Below are 23,165 nucleotides of genomic sequence, written 5' to 3'. Positions count from 1 at the left end.
CAAACCGGCCAGTGTGCCGAAACAAAGAACGTAAACAGAGAAGGAGATGGAGATGGAGATGAGGAGGAGGAGAAGAGACAAACACTGCATGTTTGAAGAAAACAAGGAATCCAGTGAGCAGTTACGTCACTTGGACCTCCGTGCAGTTAAGGAGCAAAACAGTATTCATCAAACAAATCTACAGATATATGGAAAATAAAAAAAAAAAACAGAAAGTATGATACTTGGTATAGTTTCTGTGAAAAGGTTTTTGACGTTGATGTACCAACGTGGGTAGATAAACGGTTAGCTGCTTTTTAATTTATTTTAGTGTAAAATTTTTTATAAAACCTGATCAGTGACCGTAGAATTAGTCAGTACGCTAAAGACACGATGCAACTAAACAATAAAAAAGTTTAAAACCAGGCATAAATGACTAGGCACTGAGGTTCTAAGTAAAGAATTCATATTTAAATTCGAACAATTAGGACAATTAGGCTTATTGGGCCACCAAATCACTCGCGCCTCCAGATTTACTCGATGAACAAGGAAGACGTAGCAGTAAGGTCCTGATTAGGGGTGTAAATTAATCAAGTCATGGTTATGATTTTTAATCATGACCGAGGATTTCAATCTCATGATTGATAATGAATTCACCATTGAGTTCCAACTATTGAGACAGTTGAGCTATTGGGTCACCAGATCATTGGGTCGTTCGAACTTCTAGATTTATCTTATAGGTGAACCAAGGGGGAGATTGACTATCTCCAAAATTTATCATACTGCATGGATATTCGAATATCTGAATTATAAAAAAATTATTTTTATTTTCAAATAATATTAAAAAGTATCATCTCAAAGATAGACCTTCGCTATCGGAAAAAGATCCTCTGGTCCGTAAATATTGGATCATCTCCTGATCCAACATTTATATTGGTGGGAGGCAATGACTCCCACCTGTTTAACATGTGAGGGTCATTGCCTCCCACCAATCCACTTTTTTTGGTCCAAAAACAGACCAAGAAATGGTACATGGATCCGATTACGCCGTCGCCCCTTAGCTCTGTGCCGGCGTGGAGCTCTGTTTATCTCTATCTTATAAAGTTGATCAAACACTAACTAATATGTTTATTTTGGACAATTCAACAGAGTTTGGATGTCAACTCTGTTTAAGCATCAGCAGATTCGAACGATGAATCCTACAAATAAATATTTCTATTTAGATTGTCATCAAAAGCACACCTAATCATCTTTATTCTGATTTATCATTTTTAGTTTGATTTATCAAAACAACAAACAGGCACAATCCAAATTTTCACTTTTATTATTTACTAATTTGAAATTAAATGGTAATTACAGTTTGTGTAAATTTTAGGTCTAACACAAGAGAATATCTACACTTTAGTTTAAGAAAAATAATTGTAATGGTCAAGGCACTAGCTTCCCTGGCTTCAAAGCAGGGCAGCCATTTAGACTGTGGCAAAGAACTAATTATCTCATGCAACCTAAGCTAAGCTCTCTTCTCTTCACAAGTCAATATTCAGAAAATTCAATTTCATTTTTTTATTTAATTAATCTTATGCGTATTAAAAATCTATCAAATAGAACATCAAACTTATTTATAAATATTTAATTCATTTACGACTCTAACTCTAACTCTGGCAAGTTATTCTTTATCCATAGTCTAACATTTCTGCTTGTGATCTGTAATTCCAATTCCAATCCATTATCATTACATTTTACACAATCTTCCAGTTTTGTTTTCATCCAATTTGCACCCTCCACTCATCAATAGAGATGTGACTCCACATTCTGTCAACCCACCCAATCCTCCTCAGCAAAAATGTCTATTTCCCAGGGAACCTCCACTGCTAGCTTCTATCAATTCATCTATTGCTAGCTTTAACACAACGATCGATAATGATATACATCACAAATCACAACTCAAAAGAGTATGATTTATTTAACTGTGATATATTATTAAGAATTTTCAGATGACTTATGAAAAGTTTTTATGGAACCAAATGGATCCTTCCAAATTTGATATTTTACTGGAGCAAACCCCAAATGCCATGGCCATGCACAGCGACAGCCCAATCTTTACAGTAGTGGAGTCCGGTTGGTGAAGCGATCCAAAACAAATACAAACAAAATCTCCTCCGCTAATGCTCCTCTTAGTTAATCCACGCGTGCTTTGTGCCGTCTCCTCTAAATTAGTCGACGCATGCGTCGTGGACGTCGGTGCTCTTGGCCGGCGACCGCACTCGATCCGGCACCGCCCTCTCTCAAATCGAATTCACGTTGACTTTTATATGACTTCCTTCCTTGTCGTATCCAGTCTTAGGTTCTGCCCACAATCTTTGCTTTATGTTGCTGCTGAACGATTCACTTTACTATAAATACGACTCCCAGTGAGCGCAATAGTTCGCAAACAGAGAAAACAGTTGCCATGGCCACATTCCGTCTCTTTCTTGCTGCGCTGCTTCTCTTCTTATCGTGCTCTGTTTTTTCTGTGTTGACTGCTAATTTCTACCAAGACGTGGACATCACTTGGGGTGACGGCCGTGCCAAAATCCTAGACAACGGCCAGCTCCTCACCCTCTCCCTCGACCGCTACTCCGGCTCCGGCTTCCAGTCCAGGAACCAGCACCTCTTCGGCCGCTTCGACGTGCAGATGAAGCTCGTCGCCGGCGACTCTGCCGGAACCGTAGCCACCTTCTATGTGAGCGCTCACTGTGTATATATCATATATATAGCATCGATTCTGTATCGATTGATCATGAAGTGGATGCGAAATTGCAGCTTTCTTCGCAAGGAAACACGCACGATGAGATCGACTTCGAGTTCTTGGGGAACCTTAGCGGGGACCCTTACGTTCTGCACACCAATTTGTACTCGCAGGGGAAGGGCGACAGGGAGCAGCAGTTCTATCTGTGGTTCGATCCCACGAAGGACTTCCACACCTACTCTGTTCTCTGGAATCCTTCCCATATCGTGTAATTAGTTAAACCAGTTCCATCTCATTCTTAAAAATCCAACGCTGCTTAATTTCCGATTCTCGTTCTACGATTCTGTGTAATTTTTAACTATGTTTCAGGTTCTACGTGGACGGGACGCCGATCAGGGAGTTCAAGAACAGGGAGACCTCTACCGGCGTGGCCTACCCGAAGAGCCAGACAATGAGGGCGTACGGCAGCTTGTGGGACGCCGACGACTGGGCGACTAGGGGTGGGCTGGTGAAGACCGACTGGTCCAAGGCGCCGTTCACAGCGGCCTACAGGAACTTCACCGCCGACGGGTGCGTGAGCTGGGGCGGCAACGGCGGCACCTCGGCTACGTCATGTGCGAACGCGGCGGCTGGCAGTAATGCGTGGATGAGACAGGAGCTGGATTCGAATGGCACGGAGAGGTTGAAGTGGGTGCGGACGAACTACATGATTTATGACTACTGCACTGATTGGAGAAGGTTCCCTCGTGGGGTGCCGCCGGAGTGCAACGCGAGCGATTGATTAGAACAAATTGGGTTTTGTGTTCATGATAATGATCGATTTGGGAATATGATTAACAAAGGTACTTAAGGATCAAGATACACCAAAGGCAATTAGCTTATTTCCAACAAACTTTAAACAGCAAGATGCAGATTTTAAACACCACTTACCTCTCCCCGTTGTACATAGATAGTATTACTTCATCACGCAATAATTATCCATTTGATGCTTTGTCGCCATTTCCGACGAGGAGCTTCTTGGCAGAAACGTTTGGGTGTTCCTAAACTGTGTAATGTTGCTGAATGGTGTCGATGTCAAGCCCTTTCAGCTTGACCACTGATTCCACATGACCCTTTAGTGTGTGCAGCTCTCTTAGCCTGGAAATTAACCAAAGATTTAGGAAGATTAATATCTCACGCCTGCCCTTACAAATATCTTAAACTGTTTATCTAACCATATTTGAGAATGAGTTATTCAGCCAAAATATAGTCATCCTGCCCCTACAAATGATAATTCAGAATAACTTCTCGATTTCATTTAAAAGCAGGATGACTTTATTTATTGCGATTTTGGGCAGTCTCGAAAGTTTAAGCTGCTATAGATTAGTCAAATTTGACATTTCCAGTTTGCTGCAACTATTGTACAAGACATCGCTCATGCTCCTGTCAAATTAAGCAACAGTTTGTCAATACTAGAAAACTGAATATTCCGTGGTGTTAATGATTTCTTAACCGAGGACTAACTTGTGATTTCCAATTCAATAATTACTTTGATACCTCACTGTACTTAATAATGTAATGCACATTACCTCGCAATCTCAGCTCGTCTCTTGGCCTGCTCAGCAATTTCTGAAAGCTCGCGATAGCTGTTCTTGTCAGAGAAGAGGTTTGAAGTGTCAGGAGGTTGGAGACCATGAAGTGTTCTCTGAGCGATTGCCCATTGAGCTTCTCTTTCCTCTCTTCCATAATCTTTCTTTGTGGTGAAAGCAGTCTAATATATTCATTAACATAGAAGAGTATATAACACAAAGCAGTTAGTATAGATAGAGATTGTAGAAACACAAATGAAAAATAAATAGAGTTCACTTTGAGAAGCATTATGTTACCTTCCTCTCAAAGAGAGTGTCCCATGCCTTTCCACTTAGTATATAGCGAGTAGCAAACTTAATCAAGTCAAGTGGGATGAAGGTAATTAAACTATAAAGCCATATTATTCCAGCCCAACCCCATCCGCAGCCTTTAATGTGGGCAAAGCTCCAGTTGGCATAAACAGCTACTAAAGTGGCAATCTGATGGAAGAAAATGATTGTGTTATGACTGGAAAGAGGCGAAACTAATTGTCCATTGAGGCCCGTATTCTAAAATGCAAAGAGTACTTGGTGTACACATGTTTCAGAGACAGGAAACTGAAGGACTTACGAGTTGAGCAATCACAAAGGCACCACAGAGTAGAAGTCCAGGACGTTCAGTGAAGCACCAACCACGTGAACGGGTAACGAATATGAGTGCTTGGCTGATAATGCTCACTTGCAGGTATAGTGCAGCCATCATCTCATGGTCACTTTCTCTTATCCGTCTAACATCGAATTTGTTCTGCATCAATGGATTTGTTTTTAAGAAAAGTGACCATACAAAATGTATAATGACACAAATCAATGTTCATGATGACACTTGAATTGCCAAGGAAGATAGACAATTTACCGGAAAGAAATTAGTTTCTTTCATAGCCCAGAAGAAGAGGACAGTCATCAAGGCCAAGTAAGTTCCCAGCACAATGCCAGTGGCAAATATTTCTTTCAATTTCCAACTGTCTGGCATTGGAGATGGCTTCACACGATCTTTAGATATTGTCATAATTGTACCTACATTTAATATTGTCAAATAATATTAACCATAACCAGTCGGATGGTTGACATCTTTGATTCTAAGTATGTCCTCACCATCATTTAGTATGGCAATAATCAAAACCATGAAAGGGGAGAAGTCAAATTTCCAAATCAGAGCAATAAGCATAAATCCAAGCTGCAAATAATTGAAATAAAAATCCATCAACAAAACAAAATTGTCACATGAGATCATAGAAAAGATTAAATATAATAGGCCAGCAAATGCCAATTCAGTGCTTACGACAATACGGATGGTGATTGAAACAGCATATATCTGCCATTGAAACAGAAACCAGCAGTTCAATTAACTAAACAACCAGAGAGTAACATATGTGCATAATAAATTGATCATACTGTATAGTTTTTCATCCTCTGGAAGATGGCTCTGCTGGTAAGGACAGCACTGATGATGACACTTAAGCCAGGTTCAGTCAGGACAATGTCAGAAGCACTTCTTGCAGCATCCGTGGCATCGGAAACAGCAATGCCAATATCAGCCTTCTTCAAGGCAGGAGCATCATTTACTCCATCCCCAGTCATCCCACATATATGCTTCCTCTCTTGCAACTTCCTCACAATCTCATACTTATGCTCTGGTCCAGAGAATGCCACATTAAGCAACAATCATGGTAGAAATACAATGTTCTAATTTGATATACTTTAAGAATGACTTGTCAAATTATTTGAAGGTTTAGCAGTTAGAAGGTAAGTCAATTTTTATCTCTGGCAAGTTTTTTTCTGAGTTTCTACGATCACAAAAGCTTAGTGTAGGAATAGATCCAGTTTTTGAATTTATGGTCTAGCAGTTGACAAACAACATGAGCAAACCTGGAAAAACTCCTGCAAACCCATCAGCCTTCTCGATTAATTCATCCACTGGAAGTGCACCAAGTGCCTCATCCTTGTGTTGTCCAAGGAGAGAAGAGGAAGGATACATGTTTGATCCCATTCCAAGTCTCCTACCGGTTTCCTTTGCTATCGCTAGTTGATCGCCTTAAGAACAAATCAATATGTTAGTTATAACTCATAAGAAAAATACCACGACTTCAGACTAAAAGAATTTCCAAATACCAGTGATCATCTTCACATTCACGCCAAGGTTGAGAGCCTTGCGGATGGTCTCAGCACTATCATGTCTCGGAGGGTCAAAGAGAGGCAGTAAACCAACAAACTGCCATGGTGCACCAGGACTCTCTTTGCTCCTCTCAGGAACTTCCTGCAGCACATCACATATTTTGAGTAGCCCAAGAGAAGCTGAAGTTCTAGTGAGAACATAACCAAGTGTTGCAAGCAGAAACCTGTCTTCCCACTGCCAAAGATCGAAGCCCCCGTTCAGCAAACTTATCAATCACTGTGTGAACTCTCTTCCTCACATCCTCTTTGCAGTTGCATAGGTTCAATATCTGCGCGAGATGGTGATCAAACAGTTAACCATGAGTGGATGAATTTGGTTATAAATAGATACACAAGAGACAGAGCTGCACCTGTTCAGGAGCACCTTTGCTGACTCTATGCCATTTGCCCTCTTCATCGATATAAGTCAGCGCTGTTCTCTTGTCGACGGGATTGAAGGGAAAGAAATGGACTTCCCGTATTCCTGCTCTTGCCTGTGTAGTCCAAGTGATTAGCAAAGCATGAGATTGTGTTCAACTATAGTTCAGTAAACAATTCCAAAACATCGCGAGGTTGATTTCTTACCTCCTTTGGGTCTGCGAGCATCCCAACCATAGCAGCATCGATGGCGTCCTGATTCTCGGTCCTGGAGGCCCTTGCAGCCAGCAGGACGACATGATCCTTGTCGACGCCTTTGGAGAACACCTCGATTAAGTTCTTATCGACGCTGAGTTTGTTTAGGGTAAGCGTGCCGGTCTTATCGCTGCAGAGCACATCCATTCCGGCCATCTCCTCTATGGCGGTCATCCTCTTGGTGATGGCGCCCTGTTGAGAGAGCTTGTGGGATCCGATGGCCATGGTGACGGAGAGCACGGTGGGCATGGCAATGGGGATGCCTCCGATCAAGAGGACCAATAGGTTGTCGATGCCGTCTCGGTATTTGCGTTTCTGGATCGGGAACATGACGATGATCTCGATGACGATGCCGACGGCGATGGAGCAGATGCAGAAATTCCCAATGGAGGTGAGGACCTTCTGGAAGTGGCCGACCTGGTTGGTGCTGTCGACGAGGTGGGCGGCCTTTCCGAAGAAGGTGTGGACGCCGGTGGCGATGACGACGGCCTCGATCTCGCCCTGCTTGCATGTGGAGCCGGAGAAGACCTCGTCGCCGGGGTTCTTGGTGACGGGGAGAGATTCTCCGGTGAGGGCGGACTGGTCAATCTTCAAGGGGTCTCCCTCCAGCAGCCGGGCGTCGGCGGGTATGATGTCGCCGAGCTTGATGCTGATGATGTCGCCGGGCACCAGGATCGCCGCGTCCTGCTCGCCCCATGTGCCGTCTCTCAGTACCTTAACAATGACAAAAATAAAATAAAATAAAATAAATAATGAATATTTAAGTTAAAATTATTTTCAAATAAAGCCACAAGTGGGCATTAAATTAGAATTTACCTTAGCTTTGGGAGCGAGACGGGCCATGAGAGCGGCCGCGGCATTGCCGGCGTTGTTCTCTTCGATAAACGAGATGGTGGAGTTGATAACCAGCAGGATGATGATTCCGACGAAGTCCTCCCAATCCGGAGGCTTCCCTCCGCCGTTCGCCAGCGCAATTGCCATGATCGCCGCCATCTCCATCACCCACGACAGCGGATTCCACATGAACCCGAGAAACTTGAGGAATTTGCTCTCCTGGAAACACAAAACAAGTCAGTCATCGGAAAACTGATCCGGATTGCTGAAATAACCGACCTTTTTCTCCTCGAGCTTGTTCGGCCCGAAGAGTTGAATCCGATTTGCTCCCTCCTCCGAGCTCAGACCCTCTTTGGTACATTTCAGCTGCTCGAAGACTTCTTCTATGGGAATCTTTTCCTGTGAATTCAAGTAACCTTCATTCAGCTTTAAACAACTTTGTTGCTGAATTTTGTAAACAGAAATCGAAGAAAGAGACCAGAAGAAGATGAAACAGTGCAGGACAAACTCGAGCACAGATCTCAGGGCATAAAAAACTTACATCCAAAATTAGAATCTTTCGAGGAATCTACAACTTTTTAAGGCTGTCATCCACGTCGTGTGCAGTCTTGCCGAAAGCACATTAACCAGGATAAGGCAAATGAGTTCTCAACATTAAAAAAAAAGGAAAAAAGAGAAGAACAGAATCGCGTGATCAGATTCAGTTCTTGTTATAGTTTTCCTATGGACTCAGCTATGCTTTCAATTTTCTGCTTTACGGAAAAAATCTGTGTTTGCTAACTGTCCTTACTATACTGTTTAATCAATGAAACCCGGAGTCAACTCTCTGCTTACTGAATCGCCAAAACAAAGAAGCTAGAAACAGACAGATCAAAACAAGGAGGTTTGAATTACCAGATCAACAGTCTCGTTTTTGAGATCCTCCAAGCTCGTGGCTTTATCTCTCGCCATTTCCTCACCTTGAATCGAGAGAGAGAGAGAGCCGGTAAGGCAGCAGTACTTTGCACAGAGATTAAAAATTAAGCTGCCATGCGGCGTTCAATGGATTCAAGCGCGAAGAAACAGAGCAACGAACAGAGAGCGCACGAAAGAAGACGGCACGCTTGTTGCCTCCTCTCCTCAGTTACCGCCTTTTATACCCTCTCCGTCTCGGCGACTTAACAAGGTGGGGCCAGATTCCTTGGGTAAAATCATCCTGGTTTTCGCTTACCCAAGATGCGTAACCAAATCGAACAGTTAATAATTTCTCGGCTTCCGCTTTCGTATACCCGCGGATCGCACGCGACGACCCATACGCGTATACCTATATGTCGATTTACTGTGCGGGTCCCGATATCTTATCAATAATAAGAAATGTAAGTCTGTGTTAAATTTATGGGAACATAACTTTCGATTCTCCATGTGGATTTTAATTTAATGCGATGGCAATAAATAACTAATTAATAGATAAATAATTATAAATCCAAATTTGACTTTCATTCTAAAAATGGTCCCTGTCTGCGCCTCCATCGTTATTTCTTTAAACTATTTTTGTATTGTTGTTACAACTAGTTCTTATTAGATTGATAGAATTAGTATGCATATTTATCTCATAAACTTTATAATTTCCTCTTGTTTAGAGTTTTAAAGTGAATATCACATGGTCCCATGAGCTATGGTGCCATGGTAAAAGAGGATGGATTCGTTAGACAAAGAGAATTCAAATTTCACTACAGACATTATGACAGTTAACGAGTATTGCCGTCTCTAAGTATCGCTTGTCTTGGCCTTCTAACTTTCAATAGTTTTTTATCAAACTCAGTAAATAAGTTTTTAAAATATCTAAATCACATACCATAATTTTAAAATGATCAAATGGTACCCACTTTCCATTTTAATCTTATCCTCAAATCAATTCCATTGAAAAAAAATCAATATTTGTTCTAATTGAATTGATTTCTTTATGTGTGTTCAAAAAATTTATCAATCGATTTCGGTCAAAATTGGTTAAATCGATCAAAATTGGTTGATGGATCTAGAGATCTTGAAATGAAATGAAATCAGTTCCTATGTGTTCATTTAGTTTTCCTGATTATAAAAATACAATTAACATTATTTTAACACAATATATTGAGAGCGTTGATCTTTTTAAATATGAATGTGTTTGAAAAACTAATTAATGTTAAAAAAATTATTACTATATTGAGTCAAATTGATGTTTGATAGTATTTTTACAATCAGGAGAACAGAACTAGATGAATATATAAGAACTTGTTTCTTATTATTTTGAGATCTCTAGATTCATCATTCGATTTTGGTTGAATATATTGAGAGTAATATTTTTTAAATATAAATTAATTTTTTTGGCTATATTCATATTTAAAAAATTACCGCTCTCAATATATTGAGTCAAATTAATATTTAAGAGCATAAATATAATCATAAGAACTAGAAAAACTCATAGAATCTGGTTTTATTTTCATTCCAAACTCTCTAGGTTCATCAACCGATTTTGGTTGAATGAACCTAAATTGATTTTATTTAGGTTCATTCGGTCATAGTTTCAAAAAAATCATTGCTCTCAATATATTGCATCAAATTGATGTTTGATATTGTTTTTACAATCAGGAGAATTAGATAAATACATAGAAACTAGTTTTATATCATTCCGAGCTCTTTAGGTCCATCAATCCGTTTTGGTCGAAATTGGTTGATGGACCTAGAGATCTCGAAATGATATGGAACAAGTTCTTATATGTACGTCTAGTTCTTCTGATTATAAAAATACTATCAAATATCAATTTGATCCAATATATTAAGAGCAGTAATTTTTTGAATACAAATATATCTGAAAAATTAATTCGTACTTAAAAAATAATTACTTTCAATATATTTGATCAAATTTATGGTTAATAGTATTTTTATAATCAGTAGAACTTGAAAAATATATATAGAAATTGATTTCATGTCATTCTGATATCTATAGGTCCATCAGTCAATTTCGATCGAATACGATGAATTTTTTGAACGAACAAAAAATCCATTCGATTGGAAAAAAAATCAGTTGATTGATTTTTTTTTCAAGCCAATTGATTTAAGAATGAGGATAAAATGAAAAATAAATATAGGATTTAGTAATTTTAAAACTATGATAATTTAGATATTTGGAAAAACTATCTAGTCGGTAAAAAGCTGAACTTTCAAACACTATAGAAATTTAATTATTTGTGATAACATTTAATTAAAAAAATGATGATGTGTGTGCTCTCTCTAATTACATACGCAAATTGCACGCGAACTCCTTTTATAATTTTATTCTGTTTTTTTTTTACAAATGGTCAACGAGGAAATAGGTCATAATAAATAAAAATATAATTCAGTGATTTAAATTTTAAGAAAATATTATATAGGGTTGATCTCTTGATGCGACCAAGATTAATTATAGCCAGCACTACAAGGGTTATGAAGTATGAAAATAATTAAATGAAGAGATTAAGTCAACGCTAGGTTTGAGTTGCCATCTAGGGTATAAATGTGACCTTCACTAGAAATTGATGATAATTTAGTAGCAATTATGATATCTAAAATGAATTGATTATGATATCTAGAGCCTCAAAGTTGCTTGGCTGGTGAGAATGTCAAATGGTGGGAGTCATGTTTAGCTTTTGGAAATATGAATAGATGGGAAGCTAAATTATGTGGTTTATTTAATTGTGTATTTAAATAAGTGGTAAATATCGATCGTTGCTTGGTTTAGGAGTTAACAAGTTAGATCCGAAGGGTTTGATCAAAGGTATTGATCCAACATCCTACCTAAAAAAGTGTTTGAGAATAATAAAAAATTCTTACCGCGCTTTGAAAGCTCTATTGTTTCTATGTTGTTATTCTTCTCTTGATCAACAATCACTAACACCCTTCTACAGTGGTGAATCGAGACAAAAAAAGAAAGAAGATACTCAAAGAAGGGAGTTGGAGCTTGTTGTCCTTCTCGCTGTCCCTCTGACTACAACATACTGGTGGAATTTTTGGGGAGCAAGGGAGTGCTCAAGCACACCCCTGCTTCCTCTAGATCCGCCACTACCCTTCTAGTTACTTAAAAGATCTTGGTTCTCTAGATTGCTAGTGGGACACTCTCTTGTTGTTGTGCTCCATTTTTAACAATTGCTTAATTTCTTTACTTATTTCCCTCTACATGTTTGATAGTCATCTCTCTTCTTTCTTTCTTTCTTTCTTTTTTTTTCATATTTTTTTTAATTGATAATGATCATTAATGTGTTTTGTCCGAATCATTTTTATTGATAAAATTATTCCTCTCTTATGGATAGGTTTAATCATGATATTTTGATAGTTTGACAATAATGACATAGATATGTAATCCATATTAATTCATTAAGCGTGCTGATGTAACACCAAATTTGAATTATCGAACCACGCAGGAACTATGAATGAAATTGATAGAGCAAATAAGAAAATAACCTCCCAAAGAGAAAAAAAAATCTCATACTAGAGATGTCAAATTGAAAATTATATTAATTAAAAAATAATTAAAATACAGGAATCTAACTAGATTCAATAGTAATTATGGAAATACATATTTTAAATAAAAAATAAGTTAATCTTATAATTATTCTCTATTTATTACCAAAATAGAGAATATTAATTACCAAATAAATCTCTTCCAAGATAATTTTATTTATTATAGACGTGTCAATCTTTGAGTGTTCTTTTTGTATCAAGATTTTTTTTTATTTCGAATCAATCTATAATTTATTTCGAGATAAAAAAAAAATTAAAATCGTCACATTAGCGACCCCTAGAACCAGTCCTATAGATATGAAGAAAGATAAATATAAGTATACAGCTAAAAGCATATGGCTGGGATGCTAACCTCAAGTAATGACACCTCGAGGATTGAACCCTGCACCTCTCGGCCACAAAATCATGCGCCCCAGCTGTGCTACGCTCTGGGGACACAATTCATTTTGAGATAAAAAAATGTGGAACCGCCACATCAGCGGCCCCCTAGAGCCGGTCCCACAGATATGGAAGGAGGTAAATGCAGGTACATAGTTAAAGCTGCATGGTAGAGACGTTAACCCTAGGCCATGACACCCCGAGTATCGAACCCTGGACCTCTCGGCCACAAGACCATGCACCTCCAACTGTACTACGCTATTTCGAGATAAAAAAAAAATGAAATCGTCACATTAGCGACCCCTAGAACCGGTCCTACGGATATGAAGAAAGATAAATGTAAGTATACAGCTAAAAGCTTATGGCCGGGATGCTAACCTCAAGTAATGACACCTCGAGGATCGAACCCTGCACCTCTCGGCCACAAAATCATGCGCCCCAGCTGTGCTACGCCCTGGGGACACAATTCATTTCGAGATCAAAAAAATGTGGAACCGCCACATCAGCGACCCCCCTAGAGCCGGTCCCACGGATATGGAAGGAGGTAAATGCAGGTACATAGTTAAAGGTGCATGGCAGAGACGTTAACCCCAGGCCATGACACCCCGAGTATCGAATCCTGGACCTCTTGGCCACAAGACCATGCACCTCCAACTATACTACGCCCTGGGGACAAATTTATTTCGAGATCAAGCTGGTACAAAAGATGGCATAAGCTAGTGAGAAGCCAATGTTGGGTTAAGGACTTGTGCATGATCATTAAGCTTGGAGAAGGACCAAAAACATGTGAATGAATTGTGTTTATGGTATGTAGGATTAAGTTCATATGAGTGGACTAAATCTAATTAAGTTTATATGGATAGATTTAATCTGTATAAGGTGAGCTTATACTTGATTAATATACACACAACTAATTACCATTAAAGAAAATAAACCATAATTAAGTGATCTAATGCTTGATTGTATATAAAAAGAGTTGGATTAAATATATGTGGATTCAATATGTAGATCCATTAACCCAATTCGTTAATATTGATAGACTATTAATGAGGGATGAGCTTTGTGGTGGGTAGTCCCCATAGGTTTGGTCAGGTATATAAAGGAAGAGATTTGTTCAATTAGGACATGTTGAATCTTGCTCTCTTTCTCTTGCCTCTTCTTCCCCATTGAGAAGGACCTTGAGTTGTCGGCTCAATCTTGTGGAAGGCATCTGCTATACTTGCAAGATCTTCAGTGACAAGTAAGAAGCAATAGCCTTGCGATGGATTCAGGTCAGCTCTTCATTAGTTATTTTTTCGATTTCAATATTGCTTTAGAAATTGATGATAGTTAGATTTTATTGTAGATGTATCCTTTAGTTCATTATTGATGTATCACAATTCTTACAATTAGTATCAGAACGAGATTTAGCTAAGGCATAAGGATTATTTTTCAACAATTTGATATATATATACATATACATTTGATTCCATATGGATGATCAAAATTAACATATATCCATTGAATGTAACATGGATAGGTTAGGATTTAACCTATAAAATGAGGTTTTCTCATTATCCACAAAGAAACGATTAACGTTGTGATTTTAGGGTTCTTAGGGCTGAAAAATCATGATAAGAAATCAGGTTTTTTAGTCACCAATCGATTAGGTAATCGATTTGTGTTCACTAATCAATTACCATACGGGGTTCAATTGATTAAGATGCCCAAAATCGTGAATAGAGAGTTCCCAAATTGACTGGTACTTACCAATTGATTAACATAAACACCAATCAATTGGGATTGTCAAATCACAATGAATGTTCCCAAATCGATTGAGCTAATTGATTGATGTTTACCAATCGATTAGCATGAAGGCCAATCAATTGGGATTGCTAGATCACGACAGGATTCCAAATTGATTGAGCTGATTGATTGGTGTTCACTAATGATTGAGTTAATCAATTATGTGAGCCTGATTTATTAACAGAGAGTTTTCAAATCGATTGGGTGATCGACTGATGTTCATCAATTGATTACTATAAGGAATCAATCGATTATAGAATTTGAGGAAGATTACAGAGAGTTTCTGAATCGATTGCTGATAGATTGGTTTTCACCAATCCATTGGGCAATAGATTATGGTTATTTACATTGTTCAAAGAGAGTTTCTAAATCAATCGACAGATCGATTGGTGCTATCAATCGATCGAGCAATTGATTACAATTCATTAAGTTGTCCATAGAGAGTTTCTGAATGGATCGGTGAATTGATTGACATTCACCAATCGATTATGCCAATCGATTAAAGTGGATGAGTTTGCGAACATTGACCTTTGGAATCGATCTGAGGATCAATTGTTGTGTACTAATCAATTGGTAATGTTGGGCAATCGATTAGCGCGAGTGTGAATTGATTCCCATCTATTCTTAATCGATTAAGAAGGGTGTCAATCGATTGGTATCTGATACCAATCGATTGATAACTGAATTTAGCTTAGTTTTCAACGACTTTTCCGGGATTCTTCTTCGTTTTTGCTGCTTAGTCAAACATATACTATCGCCAAAGTAAGAACTTTTTGGGGAAGCTAGGAGTATTAGTGTAGAAGGATGTGTGTCCATGCTAAGGGTGATTAGCACAAAGAAAAGTCATTCTTATGCCAGATGTATATTTAAGGAAGCTCATGAATTAAGTTAAACTTCTAACTCATGCGCATAGTGTGTCAGCTCAAAGGAAGGGACACTATGTGATCGATTAGAAGCATTGTGAGTGATGGTTGAAAACATAAGCTAGCTAAGGAAACTCATAAATAAAGTATCATGTGCATAATGCATCAACCTAAAGGAAGATGAATTATGTAACAGTTGAAGGTAATTATGAGTTATTTGGAGAGTACCAATAGTAAGTTATAATTTAGTCCGAAGACTTAATGTAATGTTACACTAGGTATCTCTATTAATATCCATATAGTTGCATGTTTTATTTGTTGTATTTTATTATTGCATAACTATAAAGATACATGCCTTGTTTATTAAATTGAGCTATGTTTTTTTGTTTTTGTTTATTCAAAACTCTCAATGTCTGCTAATCTAAACAACATCCTTGTGTTTACTAGCATAAACTTTGGACAATGGAAAGAGTATATTAGAGTTTTATTATCCTGCATGGATCTAGACTTTGCATTTAGGCATGATCACCCTTCACCTTTAACTAATAATTCCACTGTGGATCAAAAGGTGATCTTTGACAAGTGGGAGAGATCAAATGGCATAAGTCTGGTGATCATGAGGATGTCTATTTCAGAATCACTTAGAGATTCAATAATTGAGAATGAGGATACCAAAGCCTTTCTTAAGGAATTAGCAGACCAATTCGCCTAAAAAAAAAAGGTCGAGACTACTACACTTCTCACGAAATTAGTGTACATGCGGTACAATGGGAAGGGTAACATAGGGATACATCATGGAGATGTCCAACTTGGTTACAAGGGTTAAGACAAAGATATATCTAAAAGTGTCCTTGTGAACCTTATCCTAATATCTATGCCTACACAATTTACTTCTTTTTAGATTAGTTATAATACTCAAAAGGAGAAATGGACACTAAATGATCTCATAGCTCAGTGTGTATAGGAAGAAGTGAGATTGAGGGGTGACTTATCTCATAGTGCTCATTATGCATCCTCATTTCAATATTTGAACAAGAAGAAGAAAAAGGGTAATGATAAGAGTAAAGGTAAATAACTTACAATGTCTGGGGCTTCAAGGCATAAGGTGTAAAAGCAATGAGATCTGTATCCAACTTGTTTCTTTTGTAAAATGAAAGGCCATCTAAAAAAGGATTATCCCAGATATGTCAACTGACATGTCAAAAAAGGTACACTTCTTAACTTTGTCACTTCAGAAGTCAACCTACCTACTGTACCTAATACCACTTGGTGAATAGATATTGGTGCAACTACTTATATAAATATAATTATACATGATTGCCTTAGGAGCCGAATGTCAATTGATATTGAAAGATTCATCTATATGGGAACTGGTAAAAAAATAAAAGTAGAGGCAATATGTGTCTTTAGGGGTTATTTAGGGAACAATATACTTTTGAATTTAAATAATACATTTATAGTACCATCTTTTAGGTAGAATTTAATTTATATTTCATGTTTGGACAAATTTAGATACACTTGTTCATTTGAAAATGAAAAATTTAGTATTTTTTGAAATTATATCTTATGTGATATGGATTCCTTGATTGATAAACTATACAGATTAGATACTATAACTTATACGGATAATATTGTGATGCATAGCATATGTGTGAAACTTGGTGTGACAAATGAGAATTCATCCATCTTGTGGCATAGACGTTTATAGCATATCTCTAAATAACGCTTAGAAAGGTTAATGTCACTTGGAATTCTTAATTCTCTTGATATGTTAGATTTTAAAATCTGCATTGAGTGTATCAAGGGGAAAATGAATAACAAAAGTAATAAGAGTTTAAGGTGGAGTAATGATGTTGTAGAGGTTATACATACATCTATATGTAGACTGTTCCCTAAGATTTCTTGAAACTGTCAAGCGTACTTTATAAGCTTTATAGATGACTATTCCCGATACGAATACTTATACCTTATCATGAGAAGTCACATTCCTTGGAAATGTTGAAAACCTTCAAGCTAAAGTTGAAAATCAACTTGGTAAGAAGATTAAGGTCATAAGATCAGACCGTAGTGGTGAATACTATGGTAGATATGCCGAACAGGTGAATAATATACTGGGTCATTTACGGATTACCTTGTTGAGTGCGATATCATGGCGCAACACACTATGCCTAGAACACCTCAGTAGAATAGTGTAGCAGAGCAATGAAACTAAACCTATAAGAACATGGTGAGAAGTATGATTATATTTTCTTCTCTATCGGAGTCCTTGTGGGGTAAGACACTCAAGATTGTGATTTACCTACTTAACATAGTTCCTAGTAAGACGATAACAAAAATATCATACAAGTTATGGATAGATAGAGTATCTAATCTTAGACATCTACATGTCTAGGGTTGTCCAACTGAGGTTAAGCCCTATAGGCTTAATGAAAAAAAATTGGACTCAAGAACTGTTAGTTTTCATTTTATAGGATACTCTGAAAACTTAAGAAGTTTTAAGTTTTCTAACCTCTTGAGTAAATCTTTTTTTGAGATGGAAAATGCTAAATTTATTGAGGATGGTGGGAGTGATAAAGTTAGGGAAACATTATTTGAGAAGAATATTGATGATCCTAATATGGCAACTATCAATACAGCCAATAGTGAAATAATTTTCATTCTACATACAGTTGAAGTTGTACAACCAGAAAGGGAAGTTGACCATGATATTCCCACGCCACCTCCAATTCAATTAGAAGGTACGTCATCTCAAATTGAGGTATTCCCTCTCACGGTTGAGAATCTCCCAACCACTTTAAGATCAAGTGTAACTAAGGAGATCCATTATAGAAAGGAGATCCACGATGTCTCGTGATTATGTATATCTCTAAGAGCATTAGTTTGACATTAGGTCGAAAGATGATCTCATATCCTTCCAAGAAGTCAAACAATACCCTCATCTAGAAAAATGAGTTGAAGTCATGAAGGAAGAGATTAAGTCTATGGTGGATAATGGTGTTTGGAAACTTGTTGAATTGCTTGAAGATGTGAAACCTGTTGGTTGTAAATGGATATTTAAAACCAAAAGGGATTCACATAGCAATGTTGAAAAGTATAAGGCATGCTTAGTCGCCAAGGGATTCACTCAAAAGGAGGACATTGATTACAAGGAGACTTTTTTGCTGGTTTCGACAAAAGATTCCTATAGGATAATCATGACACTTGTAGCTTATTATGATCTAGAGCTATACCAAATAGATGTTAAGACTATTTTTCTCAATGGAAACATTAAGGAAACTATATACATAGTGCAATCAGAGAACTTTGAGTCAAAAGATTCAAAGTGCCTAGTATGTAAACTAAGAAAGTCTATTTTGTTAGGATCCTTCGTACGGAGGCTAGAGAGGGGGGGTGTGAATAGCCGACACCAAATCGTCGCGTTTCTACAAACTAGGTTAGCGCAGCGGAAAATAACACGTAGAAACGAAGGAAAAGAAGACAAACCTCAAACAAACCGATGTAACGAGGTTCGGAGATGAACTCCTACTCCTCGGCGTGTCCGTAAGGTGGACGAAGCCTACCAATCCGTCGGTGGATGAGTCCCCGGAGAACCGGCTAATACAATATACTCCTTCTGGGTGGAGAAACCTCGCCACAATGTTTCTTGCACAAGCAAGATAGGAGTACAACAGATACAAGAAAGCAAAAGACAATATGAAACACTTGCTTGCCTTTCTTGTTGACTGGAGTGATGAAGCAGCAGTTTCACACCAGCAGTAGCTGACGAAAATCCAGTCGAGAAGCTCACGCGAAGCTTCAGCTGCGAGGAGCTCAGCAAAGCTCTGATGGCAGGTAAGAGCAGAAGCTCTAGAGCACAAGAACAGAAGTTCTAAGGAGGAAGCAGTAACCACAACGAAGCCCTGTAGCTTCTTTTTTATACCTGCAAAGAAAAACACGAAGGAATATAGCCGTTGCGTCGCAACGGCTAGTGCCCTGATCGGTCCACAGATCGATCAGCGCTTTCTCCCGAACTCCGCTAGCTACTGATCGTGCTCTGATTGGTCGTGGGGACCGATCAGGGCTTATTGAGTGTGGTTCCTCGCACTCCTCAAGATCGTTACCTGATCGGTCGGCAGACCGATCAGGATATCGCCTGATCGGTCCCCAGACCGATCAGTAAGCTCATAGAATCGATGCATGCCTTCTGTTTGTCATCTGATCGGTCAGCAGACCGATCAAATACACAAGGGTATCACTGGATCGGTCTGCAGACCGATCCAGAGCTTGGTTTTTGCCCAAACCAAGTCCCAAACCTTCCAAACCCATATCCGATCAACCTTGACCTATTGGTACATCATGCTTAGCATCCGGTCACTCCCTTGACCTGCTAAGACTCCCCACCAAGTGTCCGGTCAATCCCTTTGACCCACTTGGACTTTCCTCTTCGTGCCAAGTATCCGATCAGTCCCTTGATCTACTTGGACTTCCCAACACCAGATGTTCGATCACCCTTGATCCATCTGGATTTTCCCTTGCCCGGCTTAACTCACCAGGACTTTCAAACTGCCTAGCTTCACTCACTAGGACTTTTACCTGGCTTCACTCATCAGGGTTTTCCCTTTCACCTAGCTTCACTCACTAGGATTTTCACCTGGCTTCACTCACCAGGATTTCCCGACTGCCTGGCTTCATTCACCAGGACTTCTCCGACTGCCTGGCTTCACTCACCAGGACTTTTCCCGGTGCCAAACTCCCTGTTTGGACTTTCCCCGTGCCAAGTCTTCATACTTGGACTTTCCGCGTGCCAAGCTACCTGCTTGGACTTTTCCCCGTGCCAAGTCTCCGTACTTAGACTTTTTCCAGTGCCAAGTCTCCATACATGGACTTTTCGCGTGCCAAGCTTCCTGCTTGGACTTTTCCCGAATCAGGTCAACCAGGTCAACCTTGACCTAAGGTTGCACCTACAATCTCCCAAACACCTATTCTTGTCAAACATCAAGAATACAACTCTCTTCTCGTCAAACATCAAAACACAACTCGAGTCAGGTCAACTCGAGTCAGGTCAACCAGGTCAACCTTGACCTAAGGTTGCACCAACATATTTATGATTTAAAGCACACATCTCATCAATGATACCAAAAGTTTGATCAAGTGATTTTTTCATATGATTTTAAGGAGAATCCAGTTGATCAATGTTTGTATATCAAGTTCAGTGAAAGAAAGTTTATCATACATGTTCTCTATGTGGATGATATATTACTTGTAATCAATGATATGAGTCTGCTGTTAGAAATCAAGTCATTTCTATCCGATGAATTTGAAATGAAGGATCTTGGTGAGACATCTTTTATCTTAGGCATACAGATTATACGTGATCATTCAAGGTACACACTTAAACTATCACAAAAGGTATATATAGAAAAGGTGCTCATCGATATGCATGTAAATTATGCTCCTGGTAACACTCCGGTGGCAAAGGTTGATAGACTTATCTTGTAATAATATCCATGTCATAAACTTGAGATTCTAGAAATAAAGCAATTCCCCTATCCATATGTAGTAGAGAGTTTGATGTATGCTCAAGTAGCCCCCAGGGCATAGCGCAGACGGTGAACACATGACATCTCTGGCGTAATAGCCAGGGGTCGATTCTAAGAAATTGATGACCTGAAGTTTACCCCACTATGTGCCTATGGTATGTGTACCTACATGTACCTCCCTCCATATCCATGGGGCCGACACTAGGGGGGGCGCTAAGATAGCCGATCTACCTTTTTTTGATGTATGCTCAAGTATGTACACGTTTGAATCTTGCTACATTATAAGAATGTTGGATAGATATTTGAGTAACCCTGGATCAGAGCATTGGAAAGTTGTAAAGAAGGTTATGTGGTATTTGTAAAGAACGAAGGATTATAAGCTCACATATCGGAGATCAGGTCATCTGGAGATCATTGGATATTTAGACTCTGATTTTTTTGGATGCTTAGATAGTAAGAGGTCCACCTTAGGCTATATCTTCATGATGATAGGAGGGGTTGTGCCATGGAAAAGCGTTAAACAGATGCTTATAACCACTTCTATTGATACAATCGACCTAGGATTAAATAGGGTGATCTTTATTTTTAATGTATGTGTCAAAGGGTTTAAGTTAGGCTTTACATTGATTCTAATATGTACTTAAGTTGTGCAGGACTTGGTAGATTGCACAAGCTTGGAAAGTTTCATGACTCAGGTTCTTGAAGACTGGTGAAGGATGGTGCATCCGATGGACCATGAACAAGAAGCAAACGGAGTGAAGGGAAGTGAATCTCAAGGCAATGTGAAGGATGACACGAAGAATAGCTGCAAGCTTGAGTGCATCTGAGGGACAAAGGCTGAGGAGGAAGACTTCAAGAGCAACTCCGGACACCAGTCGACTGATACAGTCGACTGGGAGCGAACAGAATGCCTCTATTCGCTCAGTCCACAGTCACCAGTCGATTGATGAAACATGCAGTCGACTGGTGCAGTCGACTACATGTTTCAGCAGTCGACTGGTATAATGCCGTTGGGATGATGACGCACAGGATCTCCACATATTTGAATAAAACAGTAGCCGTTGTGTGATACCAGTCGACTGCATGTTTTAGCAGTCGACTGATATCGGGAATTCTAGCATACTGTATATAAAGTTGAGAGCTTGGAAAGAAAAACTTAACTGATTCAAATTACTGTTTAAGCTTTCCAAGTGATCTTCAAGTCCTACAACTCTTATTCTCTCCTCCCGAAGCTCATCAAAAACTTGTAAAAGGAGGAGATCATTTTGTAAAGGTTTCTCCACCATCACTCTTGGATTGAAAAGGAGAAGATCTTAGTGGAACTTGATTGGGTGTGTGTGTGCCTTGGATTAGTCACCTTAAGGAGGTGGAGACCAAGTAAATCAAGGAGTTAGCCTTGTTCTCTTATTGTCTTTCAATTTCATTTCTTTTCGTGCTTCCGCTAACAAATTGTAGGTGAAGAATCAAAGAAAGGCTATTCACCCCCCTCTAGCCATACTCAAGGTCCTATCAATTGGTATCAGAGCAAGGTTCGCATCGGAAGACCTCACTGTCAACCGAAGCATCAAAATGGTATTTCAAGAGGGATATAGCACCGCAAGGCCACCCTTCTTCGATGGGAACGACTTTGCATATTAGAAAGGTAGGATGGAGTATTATTTAATGAATGACATTGAAAATTGGTTTAGTGTTGTAGATGGATTCGAGATGCCAAAGGATGGGTCGGGAGCTCCTCTTTCAACCAAGGATTGGACAAAAGAGATGGCAAAGAAGGCTCAAGCAAATGCAAAGGCTACAACAACTCTACAATGTGGACTCTCAAAGGAGCAACTAAGCAAAGTAGAACCATTCAACTCCGCCAAAGAGCTTTGGGAAAAACTCATTAAGTTAAATGAAGGATCAAGTGAATCAAGGAGAGCCAAGAGAGATCTCTTGTTGGGGCAACTTCAAACTTTCACTATGAAGTCCAATGAGACCGTGAGTCAAATGCACGATAGATTCAAGGAGATAGTAAATGGACTTCATGTAATAGGTGAGAAAATTGACAATCGAGACTTAGTAAGGTATGTTCTCCAATCCTTTCCTAGAACTACCTTATGGGCATCAATGGTTGATGCGTATAAGGTTTCTAGAGATCTTTCCTTAGTTAAGCTTGATGAATTATTTTGTGAAT

At 38.9% G+C, this 23,165-nt stretch overlaps 2 protein-coding genes across 3 annotated transcripts; one reads left to right on the top strand and one right to left on the bottom strand.

Moving 5' to 3' along the window:
* Positions 1-2,394: 2,394 nt before the first annotated feature.
* On the top strand, positions 2,395-3,548 carry LOC121996205 (probable xyloglucan endotransglucosylase/hydrolase protein 23). The gene is made up of 3 exons (XM_042550069.1): positions 2,395-2,701; positions 2,782-2,975; positions 3,077-3,548. Exons 1-3 carry the CDS (start codon positions 2,429-2,431, stop codon positions 3,486-3,488), a joined length of 879 nt encoding a protein of 292 aa, XP_042406003.1. The 5' UTR covers positions 2,395-2,428; the 3' UTR covers positions 3,489-3,548.
* Positions 3,549-3,566: 18 nt separating this feature from the next.
* On the bottom strand, positions 3,567-9,025 carry LOC121996204 (plasma membrane ATPase-like). 2 transcript variants are annotated; one of them, XR_006115989.1, is made up of 17 exons: positions 8,827-9,025; positions 8,212-8,331; positions 7,915-8,151; positions 7,051-7,812; positions 6,837-6,959; positions 6,651-6,755; positions 6,424-6,568; positions 6,181-6,345; positions 5,707-5,945; positions 5,594-5,626; positions 5,407-5,488; positions 5,168-5,328; positions 4,886-5,059; positions 4,573-4,755; positions 4,276-4,457; positions 3,922-4,129; positions 3,567-3,844 (listed from the first exon to the last, which is right to left on the bottom strand). XR_006115989.1 is itself a non-coding variant. In XM_042550068.1 (16 exons), exons 1-16 carry the CDS (start codon positions 8,881-8,883, stop codon positions 3,748-3,750), a joined length of 2,865 nt encoding a protein of 954 aa, XP_042406002.1. In that variant the 5' UTR covers positions 8,884-9,025; the 3' UTR covers positions 3,567-3,747. The 2 variants fall into 2 exon arrangements, 1 of the variants encoding a protein (XP_042406002.1); XM_042550068.1 differs by lacking the exon at positions 3,922-4,129.
* Between the last annotated feature and the right edge of the window lie 14,140 nt (positions 9,026-23,165).

The sequence above is a fragment of the Zingiber officinale genome, chromosome 6A (genome assembly GCF_018446385.1).
Source record: "Zingiber officinale cultivar Zhangliang chromosome 6A, Zo_v1.1, whole genome shotgun sequence".
NCBI lineage: Eukaryota > Viridiplantae > Streptophyta > Magnoliopsida > Zingiberales > Zingiberaceae > Zingiber > Zingiber officinale.
The sequence above is the reverse complement of the archived record's forward strand: the minus strand, read 5'-3'. Positions and strand labels throughout refer to the sequence as shown.